Source organism: Myotis daubentonii, chromosome 11 (genome assembly GCF_963259705.1).
Source record: "Myotis daubentonii chromosome 11, mMyoDau2.1, whole genome shotgun sequence".
NCBI classification, from domain to species: Eukaryota; Metazoa; Chordata; class Mammalia; order Chiroptera; family Vespertilionidae; genus Myotis; species Myotis daubentonii.
This window is the reverse complement of record NC_081850.1, coordinates 56,168,433-56,189,628: the sequence shown is the minus strand read 5'-3', so window position 1 is coordinate 56,189,628 and position 21,196 is coordinate 56,168,433. Positions and strand designations below refer to the sequence as shown.

Below are 21,196 nucleotides of genomic sequence, written 5' to 3'. Positions count from 1 at the left end.
TATGCTTATTTGATCCCAACCTTCTTGAGAGAAAAAAGCAGACTTGTCCAAAGTCGAGTGTTGAGTCACAGTTCATCCTGTTTCCCACACTGGGGTTCCTCTGCCCACCCCCACGCTGCCCCCTCCAAGCAGGAGCAGATGAGCATGATGGGAAAATCTTCCTGTTTTCTGATCGCCCCCAAGGACTACACAAGTGGCAGCGACAGGCTTCGTAAACCCACCGGGAGCCACTTCCACATCAGTGGTGGAGAATGAAGGAACTAGAGGGGAAAAACCAAACAAAAGAAAGCGCCTGGAAAAGATGTTTTTATGTTCACTTACATGGAAAGAAAAATCAAAGTATACAGCATGAAATATAGGTATCTCAGAAAGGTCATCCTCATGAACCCATTTGTTCAATCGCAGTTATAATTCAAGAGTTGCCAAATGAGAAATCATAAAATCAGGGTGGGGGTGGGGGGAATGGGGTGGGGGGAAGGGGCACCAAAGGGAAAGGTAGGAATTATGTGCTATTTCTCTTCTAGTTTCAGATAACTGGGAGTTTAAACTTTTCCAGCAAGTCAGAGTGATATAAACAGATGCCATACTAAAATATGATGGTAGCAAAAATATAAAACTCCTAAAGCATGACGACAATATTTCAGAAAATAAAAACATTAAAATCTGATAATACCAGAAACTACGGATAGGATCATTTGAGCAGTTCAGTATCTCTGTATGAACAGCAGTTGCAAATGATGGGTGTATATTGAAGAATAAAGCATTGGGTCTGCACATAACTTAAAGAGGGGTAATATTTCTAAACACCGACTTTGTAAGAAAACATGAAGGACATCTTACACTCAACAACTATGGCTGAAAGGAGGAAATTACTTTCTGAAGGATGCAGCCGGGAGCGTGCCAAGGCCTTTTGTCTACAACGTGCTCTCGGCCACGTTGGGATGTGTTTGCACTGCCTGGGGTTTCCTGCAGCGTCTAGCACCAATGTACCCATCAGATGTTTATCTTTGATCTGAGTTGTTGATGTCTTCAGTTTTGAGTGTATTGAGGTATGTTTTCTTTGGTTGCTGTTGTGATGAATGTGTAATAATTAAAAAAAAAACCACTAATATTTACAACATTTAAACATTTTAGATTTCAGTGTCAACTCTTCACATAAGAAAAATTGGGGAACTCTTAAGGTCATGGGAAGGTCACTACTTCCTAGCGTCGGTCATGAAACTGTTTTCGATACAGAGAACAATTAGCCTACTCGCGCAGCTATATGCTTTCTGGTCCAGAATCTTCCCCGTGCTCAGCGGGGAGGCCAATCCCGTGACTGCTGTGCTGGCGGTTCGCCATGCTTCACAGTAGTTATCCTCAAGACGCACTCCATGGGGGTTGGAGCCATGCCAAACGACCTTCTGGGGCCTGAAAAGTAATTTTGTCGTGTTATTTTTTTCTTCTTCACGGCATATTTCAGTGAACAAATTGGCCTAAGTTTAGCGAATTAAGTCCAACCCCCTGAGCCCTCCATGGTTTGACCCCGCATCACCTCTCCATCCTCAATCCTCTTTCTAATTACTAGTAGCTGAACACACCACGTTCCAACCACACCCAGCTCATACATGTTCTCAAATCAGACTCTGTGCTCTGTGAATCGGAACCTTCCCTCATGAGGTCCCTTTGTCTAAACCAGCCTCTCTTTCATTCTCAGATCAGGGTTTCTTTCTCATCTTTCAAAGTCCATGAAATGCTTGCTCGTACAGAAGCCTTCTTGATTCTCACCCCCAAGTAACGGTGAGTACTTTCCCTGTGCTCCTATCATCTTATCTGCGTCTCCATTTTATCATTGCAATGTTCTGGCTGGAATCACAGCTAGTCTGTGTCTGTCTTCCCCTATAGGCTGTGAGCCCTGGAAGGGTAGGGGCCATGTAGATACTGTGCCTTCCAGGCCTGGCATCAGGTGTGGCATAGAGTAGATGCTGAGGAAAGATTTGCTGAGTTGTTCTATTCTTTTTAAAAATATATTTCATTGATTTTTTACAGAGAGGAAGGGAGAGGGATAGAGAGTTAGAAACATCGATGAGAGAGAAACATTGATCAGATGCTTCCTGCACACCTCCTACTGGAGATGTGCCCACAACCAAGGTACATGCTCTTGACCGGAATCGAACCTGGGACCTTTCAGTCCACAGGCCGACGCTCTATCCACGGAGCTAAACCAGTTAGGGCTGTTCTATTCTTTATAGCATACATAGTTTTCAAAGGATTTGAGTGGACTCTCTTAGCTACCTCCCTGAGGCTTTATGCTGGCAACACCCCAGAGGGGCAGCTGACAAAAGCATCCCATGATTAGATTGTCTCCTAAAACTGTCTATCATACCATATACTTTGAGGCTTCCACCCCTACTTACCAAGCAGGATCTGTCATCACGTCTCGGCCATCAAAGGAGTATATTGGAACATGTGTACTAAACTGACCTCCATGGCCAGAAAAAATTGAGTCCCAATTATTGAAAAGTACTTGGCCCTATGGAGACAAAAATGTCACATTGGAATCTTATACATCAGCCTGCAAATGGGCTAGCTATTTACTCATTGTTGTTTTTTTTAACTTAAAGATTTTTAAAATAGATTTTTTAGAGAGGGGGAGAGAGGGAAGGAGGGAGGGAGGGAAAGAGAGAGAGAAACATCAATAGGCTGCCTCCTGCACACCCCCTACCAGGTATCAAGCCCACAACCCGGGCATGTTCCCTGACTAGAAATCAAACTGGCAACCTTTCAGTGCAGGGGATAACACCCAACCAACTGAGCCACACCGGCCGGGACTACTTGCTCATTCTTTAAGGCCAGATGTCACCTCACACTGAAGTCAACCTCAATCATAGAGACAGAGTGGGGACTCAGGAAACACCTGTTGTTTGATTTTATCATCCATTCCTGAACCCTTTCAGTTTTACTATCTTATTTCTTGAACCAATTTTTCTTAGGATATGTATACAAGGTCCCATCCCATCAAAAGTGTGTTTTAGGTCTTTATTTTATTATTGTTTTAAAATATTTTATATGTATATACTGAACTTCACATTTGTGTCAATCCACATCATGGAGATAAATCTCTTGCTCCTTTTTCTGAAGGAGCCCTGTTCCCTTCAGTTATTTTTATTCCAAGCATACACATAATTTGGTCACAAATGGAAGTACTAGGGTCCCAAGGACCAGAGGGTCTCAAAGTACCTTTGAGATCTAGTGGGAGGTCAGGACCCAGGATGTGTGTGAGCAGGAACAGAGCTGTACCTCTGCAGCTTTAAAGGAGTCGGCTACTTCCATGGTATAAGTATACCACCGAAGGATCCTATGAGGCCCTGCCTTGCCTCCAAGTGGGGGCAGAGAAATATCTTCCAGGCTTTGGCAGCTTAGATGTGTCGAAGACACCAAACCTGGTTGCAGGACAAGGTGTCTGCTCTGCGACCAGTGATTACCAGCTATTCTCTGATACCACTCAGCCAGTGCCCTACAGAAGGCATCTCAGGTGGAACCAAGAGCCCCAGATGTGGGGGTCAAGGAAGCTAATTCTAAATTGTAGTGACTTTGAGCAAAGATCTTTCTCCTGAGCCTCAGTTTCCTCATCAGACAAAAGAATAACTTCCATTTTTATTGGAAGTACCTATTAAGATAATGAATGTAAAGTACTTTGTAAATATTAGAAAACTATGTAAGTGAAAGAGGTCATTATTCCTCCCTCCTATCTGCTCCACGAGTTATACCATCCAGGCAGGAAGGCTACTGTAAATATTAGAAAACTAAGATCCAAAGTCACACAGCCAATCAGGGACAGGCTGGGCCGGGAACCAGCACACTTGGGACGATGTCAGAAAGTGGCAACTGCCTCCAGTCCCTGTGGAGACCAGTGCACCCAAGAGGCAACAGGGACAGTATTTATTTTTACCTTGAGGTTTACTATTGGGAGGCTGTATCTCTCCACCTTCCTCACAACTGTGGAGAGATCTTGCAGATGGGAGGATAAGAATGCCCGGTAGGTGGACAACAGTCCTGCATGCCTGGCCTGCTGGAAGCACTGAAAATCAGCTCGAACGTCCCCAGAAAATGGCATGTTCAGAGCAACCAAGTGCAGCTGCAAAAAAAATAAAAAAAAATTAGAGAAGACAGTACAGTTAAAGAGTGAAAGGCAAACTCCAAGTCCCATAACCATCTCATGTTCCTAATGAGATCCCAGACTTCGTAGAATGGAAGGCACACCGGAGGGCGTCTTATTCAATCTCTACCTGGGGCTCCTAATGGTCCAATCTCTTCTCACTGTAGAGATTCTCTTTCGGGAATCCTACCACCCCGTCATTATTGCCATGGCTTGGCTAAAGACTCTAAGTCTAAATCTCCAGACCAGACCCACTGTGGTGTTTCATATGTTCAGATCCTATTCCCTCCTGGAAGTCTCCACTCAGATATCCAACAGGTGCCTCAGGCCTATAGGTGCCTCAGGTGAACTCCTGCACGGTAAAGACAGTATGATAGGGAACATGCTTCTGGTGTCTGCCCAACCCATGCCTTGTTCTTTGCTAAAATGCCCTCACAACTCTTGTTTAAAAAAGTGGTCTTAGGCCATGCAATCTTGGCTAGTGTTGATTTGTCTGGGAGTGAGTGATTGACCCAAGATGACCCATATAAACCATCTCTCTCAAGACTCTGAATTGAGTCAGAAAGTATTGGGCTCTGCAGCTGTAAGATCACATTGAACTAGGGCCAGGATCAGTGCATGACAACCCAAGGTTGTGTGTAAGCTTTGAAGATATAACCTATGTCTGTGTGTTGGGGTGGGGGTGGAAGGGAGTTAGGAAGAAAGATTTTTGCAAAAGCTGGTCTGTAAAGATAGTGGAGCAGACTAATAGCAGGGACAAGTGTTTTACTTTCTGCAAATGGCTCTGGAAAGGAATCTCAGTTTCCCAAGCGGAAACCTGGACATTATTCTTGAACTCCCTCATCCACACCTCCCCTTATCCAGTCAATTAGCACATCCCCCCCCCCCCCCGGTTTCCTTTTCTTTCCAATCTGCCCACTTTTCTAGGTTCACTGCTATGATCATAGTCCAGATCAGCTGTTGCCAACCTTTTGGAACTCATGGACCACCAGTGGTCCACGGACCACCGGTTGGCGACTGCTGGTCCAGATAATAGAGTAGCTGCCTAACTGGTGTTAGGACCCCTAGTCTTGTCCCCTCTAATCCATTTGCACACTACACCCAAAGTAATTTCTGAAATGCTAATCTTATAATACCCTTTTCTTGCTTAATACTTTTCATTGTCCACTGGAGAAGGTCAAAGTCAGAAGCTTGGCTTACAGGCCCTTGATGACTAGCCCGTGCCCTTTGCATACTGAACATCTCTTGAACTCTACTTCTTCAGTCAGACTGAAATACTCAGAATTATAGAAATGTACACACTCCCCCTTGCCTCCCGCTATTCCGTACGCCCTCTGCCTGGAATTCCCACTCTCTTCCGCCCACCTGGCTTTCTCCTGCTCTCAACTGCCTTTTAGATCTTAGTTTAGAGGTCACCTCCTCTAAAGGAGGCAGACTTCTTCGACCTTCCTCGCACCCCCCAGCATCCTTTGATTGCCTCACCCGAACGACTTAGCACAATGTACTGTAATTACCTATTTTTTTGTTTGACTCTCTTGCTAGTCTGTTTGCACCTTGACAGCAGGAGCTGTGTGCCCAGCATGGGACCTAGCACATAGTAGACACACATTCAGCATTTGCAGGGTAAGTGCATGAATTGTACTTACTGCAGGCCTCCCATAATTGACACTTGAAACAGACGTCAGTGGAGGCCGAAGCGGATGTGGCTATTATGTAAAAAAAAGAAAGAAAACAAACAGTTCTGACTATTTTCTCATTTCATTCAATCTGTTCTTCAGAGTACATTGAGGTACAAGTGCAAAGTTTCTGGAGAAGGTACTTTAGTTTGTCGTGGTCTTTGGGCCACTCTTAACTGGGAATGAAAAAAAATAATTCTCAGAAAGGAAGGGAATATTTTCAGTCTTTTAGAAAGAGCACTGAATCAGGGAAGCAGAAGGCCCGTGTTTTACAGCTGACCCATTCCCTTAATAGAGCAAGTCACCTCTTCAGAGCCTGTTTCCTCATCTGCAAAATGGGATGATAGTACCTGTCTCGAAGGTGGCTGTAGGGTCAAGAAATGGACAATGTAAGTTGCCGACGAGTGTCAAATATTAAAGGGTTCTTTAAGATCGCTTATGCCAACCATGATATATGAATAAACTGAGGCCGAGAGAGGGAAAGCCCCTCAACCAGAGGTTCAGCTACGACATGGAAACAGATCTCCAGACTCTGGGTCCAGAGCTCCCTCCACTCTGTAGTGAGAACATTCTGTGGGCACCTGGTCATTCCTGGGTGTCCACCAGATACCGATCCACGCAGCGCTGGCTGTCCAGAGTTTGGAGAGCTTGGTGCCGGGAACCGGGGGGGACTCAGTAAATGCTGAGCAAGACGCAAGGCAGGAAAACTACTCACGTTGTTGCTGGAAAGCGCGGGGGGTGGAGGGCTGTCGGCAGGAATGGGGATCAGTTCTCCCAGCTTTAAGAAAAAACAGTACATTGAAAATCAGCCAACTGCAAACTGTTCACCTATTTTTAAAATGGAAAAATAATATTCACTGGAGTAGATTATTACTTTTCAGGGGTATTTGGAGGCAATTTTTCAAGAAAGTTGAAGAATTACCTGTAATTTTTTCCAACCATCTCTGACTCGAATGAAAAACTCAGTGCTGTCCCTCAGGTAGATGAATGTCCCTTCTATCACCAAATGTGCATTCTGCAGCATGTCGTCCATGCTCCTCAGGGCTGTAACCTGCCAGGGCGTTTAAAATTCCAAATACTGCAGTTATCATGGGAGCCGTGGCACACTCGGAAAGCTGGCCTGCTTGTCAAGTCCAATATAAGCCACCCCCCTCTTCGACAGTGAAAAGGCTTATGGTGCCATAGGGTGATACATAGCGTCCTCATAACCAAAGGACAGTCTTTTTGACAAAACAAAAACATGAATTACTTTGGAACACAACTCTAGATTGTAATAGATATGTTAAAACAAGAAGATAATAGGCTGCAAGTATAAAGACATTTGAAAACTGTGGAGAGTGGCCTTTGTTGGGTGCCAATATCAGCAAAGTGGTCGGGAAGTTTTGCCACTTCCATTTCTGTGAGCTGCTCAGTGGCGCTGACAGGGTTAAATGTGCTGTCTCACGCTGCTGCTCACAGAGCTTCAAATGTGGTTTCATTTGGAACTTCAATTCTACTAAGGTCTTGACTCTTTCTTGCCTCGCCGGGTAGTTACAACATTAAATATCTGGTAGAAAACGAGGCTCTGTCATTTCTCTGTCCAGAAAGCTGCCAAAGGTGAGACCGCCACCTCGGCATAGCCAAGAGCAGACAGAGAAGCTGCAAAAGTCTATCGAAGAGCACCAAGTCTCAAAGAAATATCAGCCAAGAGAGCTTTTAGTTTTCATTCCAACTGAGCAGGATTATGAAAGATTAATTTTCACTTAGCCTTGAAGTAATAACTGTGCCTCAAAATGGCTTAGAAATCCCCCAACGGCAGCAAAGACCAAAATTCCATCATCTGCTGGACCGTTCTTTCACTTGGCAGCCCGCTTTCCCAACTAAAAGCCCGCAAAGATCACAGAGCGTTCGGAGGACTCCTGACTGCCTGGGGAGGTACTGCCCCGCTGCTGGTGCATCATCAGAGCCTCGGGGCGCTCTGCCGGCCCCAGTGACCTGCAGAGCGATGACCGCACAAGAGGCATCCTTTGGCGGAACAGAGGAGGCTGGGTTACCAGCACGGGGCCTGTTGAGATACTGTTTACACTCTAGTGCTTCTGTTTCTGATGTCATATGATTGGTTCTCCTTGGTTTCGGGAATTAAGGAATAAAAGGGTACAACTGAAATCATCAATGATTTTGTATTCAGCATCTTTTTACTTACTAAGTCATCTAAAGAGATAATAAATACCCTCTGTTTGTGGGATTGCGCCAATGCGGCTGTCATGGAAGCCTCATTCCAACATAAAGGTGTCGCAGCCCCTACACACTGTAACCGAAGTGCTAAGTAAACCCGTCTAAAGCAGAGGATGGATACACACTGATCACTGTACTGACCAGGTTTCTGGATCCGGGAAGCCCTGGCTGTCCTGGAGGGCCAGGGGGGCCTGGCAGGGCCACAGCTGCGACAAAGCAGAAAAGAGAAGTTAGAAAAAGCCACACTCTCCGAACAACACCTCGGTGTTAGCTGGTCCTAAGGGGAGCACGCGCAAGCCCACGCGCACGCAGTGCTGCAAGCATGGGCGCTTGCCTCTGAACCTTGGGCACTCTGGACCCGGCACCAGACTGAGCCACGAGGACTGGTTCGGGGAAGTGCTGGGCTTCTTCTTCTTCTTTTTTTATTGTCTGAAGTTTTACATACATCTCCTTTTTCCCTGCTTGACCCGCCCCCCCACCCCACCCCCCCTCCAGCCATTCCCACCCCGGGCAAGCCCCCACTGCCCCAGTGTCTGTGTCCATTTGGGCTTCTTGATGATAGCACTGGAGGAAGCCCTGGCCAGGACTTTCCCATTTTATAAGTGAACACATCCCCCTGGTGACTGTTGTTTGTATAAGTCAGTCTGGGTTGCGTTTTCCGTCACTCACATCCAAAAACTACTGAACAGAGGAAGCGGGCTCAGAAAGAGGAAGAGAAGGTGCCAGGCTGCAGAAGGAGGGCAAGTAAGTGAAGTGACAGGAGCCTTGGGGCCAGGAGACATGGCCTCAGGTCCCCGATTTCAGCTGTGTGATCTTGGGGAAACAGCAAGCTCTCCAAACCCTAGCTTCCTTATCTGTGAAAGGTAAGCAGGCATTTCTTCTTCACTGGGCTGTAATGAGAACTGAGAAAAATACAAACTAGGCACGTGCTTTGCAAATTGTACAGCATTCAATTTGCCAGAGGCTCTTGCTTTTGAAGAGTCACACTGCGCTTAATCAGATCGAGGCTACTGCCCTCTTCCCTAGAAAAATGCACTTGCACACACACACCCAATTCCACACAAAACGTTAGTGGGATGACAGCTCCCTGAGGCGATCTTTGAATTTTCAAGGAGTTTATGGTTCCCCAACAAAACGGGCAAGCATAAAGAAACATTATTACAGCTATTCTTTTCTTCTCCTTCTACCTTTCCAAACCCCTATTCCTCCCTCAACTCTGCAAGGCTCTTGCAGAATTAAGGATGTTTTGACTGTATCAGATTTTTCAGGTCATTGCCAGTAAGTTTGCAGTTCCGACACAGGACTTGAAGATCCGTACACAGGTGGTGAATGTCCAGTGGAGAGCAGGTAGAGGACTCGGATTTAGCCATGCCTCTTCCTAGTATGTGTGACCTTGAGCAAGTTTCTTAACCTCTCTGAGCTTCAATGTCTTCATGAACGAAATGAGTTCTATAGTAGTTTCCATTTCATCTCCCTCCCAAGGATGCTGTGAAAATTAAGTGGGTTAATGAATCTGGGAGTGTTCTGTAAACCGTGAATTGCTATACATTATGTGAGGGACAATCTTTGTTCTATTGAGCAAGGAGTCCTGGGGCCCCTAGTGTAGGGCTACTATGGACAACAGATCCTCTGCATCTTGTACTCTCCCTGTAATGTCCCCCCTCCCCCCTCCTGTAATGCCTGCTCATCCCTCAAGACACCGATGGTTTATCAATTCAGCACCTTCTTTCTTTGCAGGACCAGTACCTTCACCTTCTCTTGGGATCTTCCCCTTCACCTCTACAACCATTTGGTTCCAGAAGGAGCAGCCATATTCTCATGTGATCCTACCTCCTGCCCGCCCATAGGTTGGGCACCTGGCCCAAGTCAGGCCAATCAAAAGCCTTTCCCAAGACTTGCTCCGTCCCAGGACTTTGCAAACAAAAATTGAGAAGAGAGGCCAAGATCTCTAGCTGACAGTAGAAGCTGTAAGCTGTCAGTAACCATATTTCCTTCCCACCATGCAGAGGATGTGGTCTGTGGTGAAGAAACATGAAGTGTGCATACAGAGAGAAGCTGAGACAAGAGACGGCCAGAGGACCCTCGCAGGGGTTGGGCCCCTGGTTCTGGTTGTACCTGAGGTCCTGCTGCACATCTGCGTCTCCCACACATTGACTGTTCACCTTTCCTTGACATGCTGTATGTGTCACTTCTGCTGGATCTAGTCTGAGTTACATTTCTGTCACTTGTAGTCCAAAGATCCAAGACTACGTCAAGGCCCCAGCCCCAAAGTCACCCACTATGTAAAGTTCTCCCTGGTGCCCAGACATTGCAGATATCTTCCCAGGTGTGCTTCCACCACACCTGGCTCATGCCAGCCCAAATCACAAGAAGTGATGCAGCCATGCTATTATTGCTGCTAGTATTATTTTCCCACCATGGGCACAGTGGAAAGAACACAGGCTTCAGAGCTACACTGACCTGGGTCCTAAACCTGTTGGTGCTACTTATTAGCTGTGTGGCCTTGGCAAGGTTCCTAAATGTCTCTGGATCTCACTTTTCTCGTCAGCAAAATGGGGATGCTGATACTTTCCTTGAAGGGCTTTGTGAGATTTTAATAAAATAATGTAGTAGAGTGACTAGCAGAGTTCCTGGCATTGGTAAATGGAGATTTTCTTCTGTTTCACCCATTTTCCATTTGAGAAAGTGAGGCACCAACAGGTGAAAGAATTTTTACATAGAGAGTTAGAATCAATGCTGGTCCTCAAGTTCCATAAGGCCCAGGGATAGGCAAAGCAATCAAGAAGTTTCCACCCACACATGAAAAGATAGCCAACATAAGGCGTTTTTAGGGGAATGCAAATCAGAACCACAATGAGTATCACTTCACACACACTAGGGTGACTAGAAAAAAAAGGTAATAACAAGCGTTGATGAAGAGGAGGAGATATTGAAACTTTTTTTAAATCCTCATCCGAAGACATGTTTATTCATTTGAGAGAGAGAGAGATGAACGGAAAGAGGGAGGGAGGGAGGGAGGGAGAGAGAGAGAGGGAGAGAGAGAGAGAGAGAGAGAGAGAGAGAGAGAGAGAGAGAGAGAGATGTGAGAGAGAAACATCCATCGGTTGCCTCACATACATGCACTGGGATCAAATCCGCAACCTAGGTATGTTCCTTGACTAGGAATCAAACCTGCAACCTTTGGGTGTATGAGACAATGCTCCAACTAACTGAGCCACCCAGCCAGGGCTGAAATTGAAACTTTTGTACACTGCTGGAGGGAATGCAAAATGGTGCAGCCACTTTGGGAAACAGTCTGATAAGGTTCCTCAAGGAGTTAAACATGTATGACCCAACAATTCCACTCCTAGGTATATACCCAAGAGAGCTGAAAACACACACCCACACAAAAACTTGTACACGTATGTTCATTCAGTACTATTCATAACAGTCAAAGAGTAGAAACAACTCAAATGTCCATCAACTTATGAATGGATAAACAAAATGTATCACTGGAATGTTAAGCAGCCATAAAAAGGAATGAAATTCTGATACACACTGCAATGTGGACCCTTGAAAGCACTGTGTTAAGTGAAAGAAGCCAAACACAAAAGGCCACATAATATGTGATTTCATTTATATGAAATGTCCAGAATAGGCAAATCTACAGATACAGAAAATACATCATTGGTTGCCAGGTTTGGGAGATGGGGGTAGAGGCGTGTTGCTAATTGGTACAGGGTTTCTTTTTGAGGTGATAAAACTGTACTGGAATTAGAGTGGCAATGGCTGCATAACCTTGTGAATATATGAATTGTATACTTTAAATGGGTGAATTTTATAAATTATCTCAATGTTTTTAAAAAAGAAAGGAAGGAAGGAAGGAAGGAAGGAAGGAAGGAAGGAAGGAAGGAAGGAAGGAGGAAAGGAAGGAAGGAAGGAAGGAAGTTCCACTGGGGAAGCAGCCCTTTGTCAGTGTAGTTGACATGCCACCAGATGGCATAAGTGTGGGCACCATCGAAGTACTAACCTGCTCCTAGGATAGCTGGAGGTCCTGGTGGCCCTGGGGGTCCTGGTGGCCCAGGAGAACCAGGTCTTCCAAAGCCAGGTGGCCCAGGTAGGCCAGGAACACCGGGGGGTCCCTGGGGCCCAACGATAGTCTCCCCTTTCTGACCCTGTGAAGGCAAGGGCACAGGAACAGAAGAGAGAAAGCACCATTAACCACTAGAAATCCTCCCTATTCTTTTTAAGAGGACATTTGTAAGTAGTCAATAAATACTAGCTATTGTCATCATTATCCTCAATCTTGGGCACAACTCAAGTGGTGAATGCCCAGTCACTGTGTTGAATGACACTCCCGAGTACCCCAGAGAGCCCCAGACTAGAAGATCATCTAGCCTAGCCTTTTCAGTTCACAGATAAAGAAGCTGAGACCTAGATTGAGGACAAGACTTTACCAAAGCAAACGGAAGCGGATCTGGAAATGGAACCCTGGACTCCTGGCTTTGCTGAGTCTGCCCTCATGGCAAGCTCTGGGACCAGAGATTGCTTATGGTCCCTGAGGGTCAGTGATCTCATCATACTCTTATTAGAGGAATCACTCGATTTCCTCTTTTGTGTCCTGGAGAAACTTGTTAGCCCAAGAAGATCAAGCCCAGCTAAGAGCTTCCTCTTTGATGAAATTTCAAAAGAAGGAAATCGCCCCTCTGAAAAATGCCTCCCTCACCTTCCATTCTGTCTCCACTATCTGATGTGTTCACTATTAACATCTCTTCATATTCAGCAATTTCCCACCGTTAACACAAACAAAGCAGCCAGTTAGAGACCTGGAAGTAACTTGAATGCTTATGGCATTGGCCAGCTCCCTGTCCGCTGTGAGCCTCAGCCAAGTCCCCCTCCGTCAACAAGAGGCTGACGCCCAAGTCCCACCTCAGCTTGTGGCTAATGACTGACTCTTGACTCTCCAACTGCCTAGTCACATTGGGGGGTTTCAGGGAAAGCGGTGACTTGACAAGGAAGGTGGCGTGGAGGGGTCACTACTCACAGCCAGGCCTGGACTTCCTGGCCGGCCTGGAGGTCCCGACACAGAGAAGTCGCCAAGAGAGTCTCCTTTTTCTCCTTTAAACCCCCTGTCTCCATTCTCCCCCTGGAAGCAGAGAACATTCAAAGAACATTTAATACGAGTAGGAAGAACCAGTCTCTGACATACACCTGAGAACTTGGAAACACAGGCCCAAATTTAGGAGACAAATACTTACCTTCAAGCTGTTTATAAAATGTCTTAGGTAAGCTGGGTCCATTGGAGGGCCTGCAAAAGAAACGCCTCATAAAATTCGCAATCACAGTCTCAGAAATTTAAAAAGAAAAGGCGCCACGTTGGCACCCATGATTATTTCCTAGTGGAAGTGACTCTGCATTGATTTAGCTAACAGAGTGGGCACTGGGCTTGGAGGCCGAAACAGTCCTGGCCTGGATCCCCACCTCAGGCACTGTGGGATCTTGGCACATCCCTTTAGGCCTCGTTTGGCATATGAAGCATGAATAATAGGAACTTCTAGTCTCTCCTGACAATGTTCCATCTTGGACATGTCACCCACGACTGGGTCTCTCTTGAACTCTGTGCAGCTTGCGGTCAGGGTGGTTATGGAATTAGTCTTACTTTCTGGCTCAGTTGGATTTCTCAGGGACAACAATCAAAGGCAAGACCTAGCCCAAGAGTCGAAATACCTGGTGGTCCCTGGGCCCCCTGATCGCCTTTTTCTCCTTTGGAGCCTGGAAGACCCCAGGTTCCTTTTTCTCCTTTAACACCTGCCACCAAATACACATACATTAAAAAAAAAGTGGAAAGTTATCTTCATTTGACATAAAACATTTTTGAGACAAGTTTTTCAAATTGAGCCCCTTTCGCAAAGTCCACTCAATGAACAAAGGCCTATTAAGAGTTTAAAATCCTTCTCTGGCTGATGGTGAAGACAGAGGCAGACATAGCAGACCTTGAAAGGCTTGGTCTCGGGGAGACAGACACAGTGAAGCGTAATGGGAGGCAGGATGGGTAATGGAATGTGCCATCATGAAGGCACCAGCAGTGCATCATGGGAGCCCAGCAGAAGCTGGTTAACTCTCTCCCACAGCTTCACACACATGCCCGAGGCTCCACACCAAGTCAGGCCTGCAGCCTCCCCTCGCCTATGCCTGTGCAGCGCGGTGGTGTCAGGGGATGACAGAGTTGAGAGATGCCAACTGTGCGACCCCCTACTCCCCGCAGGACTTGTGAGAAGCACCCTTTCTGCAGAACTGGCATCACAGGCAACCCCTTCCCCCAACTCTTTAGAAGGGGGAGAGGCATGAGCTCCTTCTGGGAGTTCAGCATTTAGGAAAAGAAGTGACCCCTCCCCCCACCTCAATGAGTGGTGGACACTACATTGTTGAATTCCTGGTTCCCAAGAGGTCTGAGAGATCAACTGACTGCCGCCCTTGAACCTAGAGACGGGCACACAGCGTAGATGAAGTTTGGCTCAGTTTCCCAGCACGAGGGTGGGGGACGGGAAGAATGTTATCAGGGGCATGATGCTGCCTGCTGGGGGTCAGTGGGAGTGGCAGTCACACCCGGCCAGGCCTCACTGATTGGGGAGGGGGGCTGAGGCCAGGACCTGGGAGCCTCCACCGGACCACAGTGAGACCACAGACAGCGGCGCTGCCCCAAGAAGAGGACAGCCAGCTCACCACTGCCCATGTGGCTGCTCCTCGAGGGAGCAGGGTAGACCCACAAGTAAGAGGGAGGACAACCAGCTCATTAGGGCCAGCATCCAGACAAGTCTGCTCCCTCCCCTTCCTCCCAGAGAAACCCTGTGAGGAAGGGGAAGCACTGGGGATCTGAGAAAGTAAATCCACGTCCACCCGTCCTCCCCAAGGCCCACCTTGCAGCAGGAGGAAGGGAAAGCCTTGAACTGGACCTGAGCATGGAATCTGAAAACAGCCTGGACTTTGTAACCAAAGTGACAGAAAGCCACGGGGCCAGACATCACCAGGAAGACCACCACCTGGTGGGCTAAGGGTGACAGAGCCCAGCCACAGGTCAGTATTGGAAAGAAAAAAAAGGCTTCCCCTGTTTAAACTGCAAGTGTTCAGAATTCTCAATCAAAAGGGGGACAAAGGGGTGTGTGGGGACAGAGGACCAGACTGAGCGCTCACCTGCGTGCTCAGTTTCCGGAACTTTCCCACTCTCTGTGTGGTAGATGAGCTCCCACAGGCCTTGAACTTGCTCATCAAATGCTCAGAGCCAGGGCTTCTCATACTCTACTGTGCTGCACCCCAGCAGGGCGCTTGTTAAAATGCAGCTTTGACTCAGCAGGTCTGCAGGGAGGCCGAGGGCCCTGCATTTCTAACAAGCTCCTAGGAGATGAAGATGCTGCTGGTCCAAGAACACTTTGCAGCAAAGGCTTTCTGGGCTCCCCTGGCCCTGCCCTGTACTAGCTCTTGATATACTGCATTGTGGTGATTTTTAAACTACTCTCACCTAACAGTGCCTACGGGCCTGGGTGGCAGGGATGGTGGAGGATTCACTTGTCTCAGCCCAGTGCGTGGGACAGCACCAAGCAAGGAGGATTCAGTGGATGCTTTATGAATAAACTAACAAATGGACAAATGGAGCGCTTCCTGCTAACTGGGAGACTCAGCCAAGATGTGTAGGATAAACAGATGGGTGACAGAACCAAACAGAAATGCCCCGTCCCACAGCCTTTGCTCAGCTGTGAGCCCCTCCTAACACATACTAGAACAGCCAGTTCTTCCTGACCACTGAGTCTATGCCCATGGGCAGATAAAAACTATGCCAGCGGAGGCACGAGGGTCTGGAAATATCCCAGAGAAATGTAAGGTGAAGGAGGGAGTGTGTACCGTGAAAGGTGACAAGCTCTGAATTCCCAGGATGAGCCGCACCAACCTGGAGAGAGAAAGGCAAAGTCATACATGTGAACCCTGTCCTGGTGTTTGCATGCACAGGTAGCCACTGTCCCCTGCTCCGGGGGAGTGTGTGGCAGGAGGAGCGACGTCATGGCGTCAGGCCTCCTGGCCAAACAACTCTGCAAAGGGGAAGCCCAAAGATTTAAGACAATAAATGGCAGCAGGGTTGGTTTGGCCAACCGTGAGTATTGTTGGCCTCCTTTTTTTTTTTTTTTTTATCAATGAATTGATTCACGTGAGAGGTCAAGCTAGTGATGTACCCAGCCATGAAGCTGGGATGCCATTAGTTTGGCTACTGCGTATGGCCAGGAATGAGCATAATGAACAGGAACTGAGGGTGGTGGTAATCAACAACGGGGGGATTATCATTAGGCTGGGAGGGCTATTCTGGACTCCATATTAAGTGCCTGGGGTCTGGAGTCCAAGCTGATCCCAGTTCACTCCCAGATTCCTGCATGTCTTTACCTATTAGAACAGAGCCACTTGCCACCATGCTTTTAATAGTCTGTCTTCACCTTTTTCGCAGTTGATATGTGGAATCAGAATGATCCCCCTGGTGCCAGGATTCCCCTAAGCTTTTGGGTGGAGGGTCACAAACTGCTCAGGGGTCACTGATAGAAGATGGGGGAAGGGAAGGGAGGGGACTCTTTATGGGAAAACATTTCTAGGTTAAGGATGAAAGCCCCAGCGCTAAGCTGATATCCTGTGGTTTTGCTGGTAAAGTCCCTCCACTCCAGGCATGAGCTGTAAATTGTGATGGTTGGGAAGGGGCTGTATTTCAAAGGGGTTTGCGCAATGCTGGATGTGAAAGGAAGCATTTCTCTTTCAAGTGTCCATTTTGAGAGCTGGTCAAGGAATGTCGATGGCACAGCCCCCGTGGTGTCCAGCAGCATGAGATAAAAACACTCTGCAAATGTGCTCTGATCGCCTCTTTGGCTTCTTTTAAGTAACGTCTAGACCAGTGGTTCCCAAACTTATTTGGCCTACCGCCCCCTTTCCAGAAAAAATATTACTCAGCGCCCCCTGGAAATTAATTTTTTTTTAATTTTAATAGCAATTAAACAGAAAGATATATGTATTAATGTTTCTACCTTTTTTGTAAAATATAGTAAAGAAAGGTGTAAATTAGAAACATTGAAGTTTGAAATTATGAAACTATTTATTGAACTCAGAATAGAAAGGTAATACAAAAAGTTAAAATAAAGCACCTGTGGCCATCACCGCCCCCCTGGATCGCTGCAGCGCCCACCAGGGGGCGGTAGCGCCCACTTTGGGAATCACTGGTCTAGACCGCCACAGGCCATGTTTACTAAAAAGGGTCCTAGTCCAGGTCATGGTCATTGCAGTCGCAGTTTTACAATACTCTCAAGCGTGTCAAGTGCTGTCCCATGGTTGGTCCATTAGAAACCTGGAATTGTGTTATCTGGGAGGCCCTCTGGGCACTAACTCAGTCTCCCCTTCTGTACCATAGGAGGTGGGATGCAGCCACACTCCGGAGGGTTCCTCCAACACTGATGTGTTATGTTTCTGTTCAGTCCATCAGCGTAAACATGACCTGGCGTGCTGTTGTCCGCGCATAGATCCAGGACCCTTGGTCACCTTACACAGGAAGACTCTGTCTTCCAGGCCAGAGTTCCCAGGTCCTGGGCTGCAGACTTGGGTGCCTCAAAGTTTAGACGTGGACAATGTCTAGGCAAACACACCGCCAAGCTGCATCATTTTAGAGCCTTTGATCCAGGCCTTCTCACCACCTCAACAGGCATCAATTATGAACCCACTTTAAGGAATCTTTAAAATTTTTAATTAATTTCTTTAAGAAATCTTTCTAAATTGTCATTTGCAAGCTCCTGAGAACAGAGGCCATCCCTGTGTAGTTCACCCCTGTGTCCCCAGGGTCTAGTGGGGTACTTAGCATTCGGTAAGTACTCAGCTAATATCTATTGAATGAGCGAGAGAATGATTACGCACAGTTCCATGACTAATGTTTGTGCATAGAGGCCCACCTTCCTGGGTTTCCCCACAGAAATGGGATTCTCCCAATACTGCTGAGACCTCAGGAACAGTGCCACTGACTACCTGGGTGGCCAGTCACGTGCCTGATCCCCTGGGTCACAGTGCCTGCACCTGCTGCCTGGTGGTCAGGGGAAGTGAGTAACAGTTCCAGATCTGTCAGTCCTGTGACCTTGAACAAGTCAGTGAGCTCGTCTGAGTCAGTTTGCCTCCTCGTTATAAAAGAGAGAGAGAACCCTGCCTCTCAGGTGGTGTGCTGTGTGGTAATATCTCAGCTGGGAAAGGACAGCACACGGTCAGTTAGAGATTTTAGCCCGGAGTTCCTAATGCAAAGAGCACTGACTGAATTGCTTATTTTCTTGTCTATATTTTTAAGATGTCTATTTCCCCCTATCATACTGCTCCAAGCATGAATCTAATATGGTTACGATAACAAAAGACACTGCTTTTTTATTGCGCTAAAGAAACACTGTGTACCCTTAGAAGACCCTGTATGTTTCATTGCCACAGTCTGTTATCTAGAAGCTTCTGGTCACTTAAGGGTCTATATGTAAGTGATACAAGACATCAAAGAGGACACTGATGGGTAGAAAGGGCTCAAGACAAAGACCGATCATCATCTCTGAGTTGCTTTCTGTGCCAAAGCCGGCTCTTTATGCCAGCGACCCTATGCTACTTACTGGCATCTTGCAGTGTGGCCGGGCTGGTATGGGGAAGACAGCCTGTGGGAAGTGAGGACAAGAGAAGTGAGGCCATGGGGACATCTGACTTGGGCTTAGGTCAGTTTGGTGCCCACTCCCCCCTGAAGGTCTCTCCCCCACCCCGCCCCACTTACTCCTTTGATGTTAATCACTGCTCCCGGTGGTCCAGGGGGGCCTGGAGGACCAGGTACGCCAGGTGGGCCCTGAGGAAGAAAGGCCATTCCTGAGTTCAGGTTGTTGTGGTTGCAGAGGCAGCTGCAGGATACTTTCCCCAGGTTTAGGGGACACAATGAGGAAAGGAGGACCCTCTAAAGCCAACTAATTTCTCCCATGGATAAGCCAGTCCCGTCTACAGAGCACGTCTACATAGTTGACCTCATTGCATCTTCACAACAACCCATGGGGAAGATAGCAGAGCAACAAGTATTATCTCTGGTTGACAGATGGATGATGAGGTCCAGAGAGGGGAAGTGACCTGCTCAAGGGCACACAGCAACTTATGGCAGGACTGAGACTGGCCCAGATTCTGACTCCAAGAGCCATGCTCAGCTGATACTGAGCCCACCACCTCTCTATCAGCACATCCCTAGTGTGGAGCGACAAGTGAGGGGAGGGAGAGTTGCGGGGGGAGGGTGGTCCTTCATGTGCTGTGGTACCTCCGAGAGTGCCTGATAAATGCAAAAATAAATGCAAAGCTCTTGCTGGGTAGCACAGTTATTTTCAAAGCCAGGTCATCCTGGCCTGAACACCATGCAGTGTTTGCTCATCTAAGCCTGGATCCCAAGCAGGATGTCCCAGCAGGAGGGGCGAGGCTCCGACTCAGGCAGGAGGCATCTAGCCCACTCTGAAGCTGCACAGATCGTCCTAAGGGCAGGCATCAGTGGCCCCCTCTGCTTTTCCTAGTAGCCCAGCAGGCTTGACGGCTATGCGTTACTTCCCCAGTGCTTCAGTAAAGTTGTTTGTCTGGGTTTCTGGACATACAAAGCAGAGACAGCATGGTGCAAACAGAAGCAGCAACGGACTTAGGGCTGCATTTGCCCCTTAGCTCAGTGACCTTCAGTGAGTCACTTAACTTCTACAGGTCCCTGTTTCCTCTTGTGCAAAACAAGGGCCCTACCTAGTGTCTCTTAGGATAGTTATTACCAAGACTGAGATAATATCCTCAAGAGTACATGGTACATAGTAGGTGCTCAATAAACTTTGGCTTCCTTATTCTAGACCAGTGGTTCTCAACCTTCCTAATGCCACGACCCTTTAATATAGTTCCTCATGTTGTGGTGACCCCCAATTTCATTGTTACAAATTGAACATAATTAAAGCATAGTGATTCATCACAAAAACAATATGTAATTATATATGTGTTTTCTGATGGTCTTAGGCGACCCCTGTGAAAGGGTCGTTCGACCCCCAAAGGGGTCACGACCCACAGGTTGAGAACCGCTGTTCTAGACCCTTATTCCCTGCTGATGCCTCCACTGCCTGCCATCCTGTGAGGCCCCACCTAAGTGGCTGATCTACCTTTGTTATTCACTCACAAGCATTTATGGAGTCCCTGGTGATGTGCAAAGCCCCTGGACCAGGTATCTCCCAAATCAGAAGACCTGGGATTTGAAACCAGGTTTCCCGAGCACGTGCACATGGCGGTCTCCCACCTTCCTCTGGGGTCTGGACAAGGAAGCTTATGCTCCATTGAGGCTTTGGTGGGAGGAACCCTGAGAGTGAGCTGGAGGACAGAGTTGGGCTGGAGGACATTTGGAAGTGGCAGTGGAACAAGAAGAAAAACATTTCTGAACATTATGTCCACAAGCCTTGCTCACTGGACCTGACACTCTCTCCTCTGGACACTGGCCTTGGGGGCTCTGTCCCGGGGTGGTGTGGGGCTGGAGCGAGGGCTGTGGCACTCACCGGCATCATGACCCCTCGGTCTCCTTTGGCACCCTTGAAGCCATTCAGTCCTGGGCGACCCTGAAACCCACAGAAGATGCCTTAGTAAAACCACTGCCCACCGGCCAGCCTGGCCCACGTGTCCTCTCTCACGTCTAGTCCAAGGAACACCAACACCTACAGGTCGTCCGGGGAGGCCAAATTCTCCTTTGTGTCCTGGCGGTCCTTTGGGCCCCTAGAGGCAAAACAAATACCAACCACATCAGAAAAGAACAGAAACTCAAGGGCCAGGGAGATGGGGGGCACCCCACCTGCCATTGTGGGCAGTGGTGACGGTGAACCACCGATGGGAGGAAGGAGGGCAAGGAGCAAGTATGAGGTATCCACCTGCCTGCTCCTTGTCTCCCAGCCTCTCCGTGCTCAGCTGGAAGCACATGCCCCACACCCTCCTGTAAGCTCTACCCCACCCCAGTCTCTGCACCCAACCCTCTCCGACAGTCAGGCTAATGAAGGAACCCAGGAAGCCAGACGCTGGCCAACTCAGAACGTGGACCTTTGCCCTAGGTCTTATGTCCCAGGCTCTTCATGGCCCCCACTGGAATAATGCAGCCCTGCCTCGCCCCTCATTGTAG

At 47.8% G+C, this 21,196-nt stretch overlaps 1 protein-coding gene across 3 annotated transcripts in view; it reads right to left on the bottom strand.

Moving 5' to 3' along the window:
• Positions 1-288: 288 nt before the first annotated feature.
• COL15A1 (collagen type XV alpha 1 chain) overlaps positions 289-21,196 on the bottom strand; it is a 98,672-nt gene continuing 77,764 nt past the window's right edge. For 2 of the 3 annotated variants that reach the window (XM_059657476.1, XM_059657478.1), the window contains 17 exons: positions 20,746-20,799; positions 20,586-20,645; positions 18,815-18,883; positions 18,660-18,701; positions 15,904-15,949; positions 13,735-13,815; positions 13,266-13,315; positions 13,052-13,153; positions 12,038-12,182; positions 8,170-8,234; positions 6,737-6,865; positions 6,530-6,592; positions 6,120-6,179; positions 5,785-5,844; positions 3,932-4,117; positions 2,397-2,512; positions 289-1,410 (listed from right to left, as the gene is read on the bottom strand). In XM_059657476.1, the coding sequence (XP_059513459.1) occupies positions 1,197-1,410; positions 2,397-2,512; positions 3,932-4,117; positions 5,785-5,844; positions 6,120-6,179; positions 6,530-6,592; positions 6,737-6,865; positions 8,170-8,234; positions 12,038-12,182; positions 13,052-13,153; positions 13,266-13,315; positions 13,735-13,815; positions 15,904-15,949; positions 18,660-18,701; positions 18,815-18,883; positions 20,586-20,645; positions 20,746-20,799 (1,542 nt within the window). In that variant the 3' untranslated portion in view covers positions 289-1,196. The remainder of the gene's footprint in view (positions 1,411-2,396; positions 2,513-3,931; positions 4,118-5,784; positions 5,845-6,119; positions 6,180-6,529; positions 6,593-6,736; positions 6,866-8,169; positions 8,235-12,037; positions 12,183-13,051; positions 13,154-13,265; positions 13,316-13,734; positions 13,816-15,903; positions 15,950-18,659; positions 18,702-18,814; positions 18,884-20,585; positions 20,646-20,745; positions 20,800-21,196) is intronic. The other variant, XM_059657477.1, reaches the window with a different exon arrangement.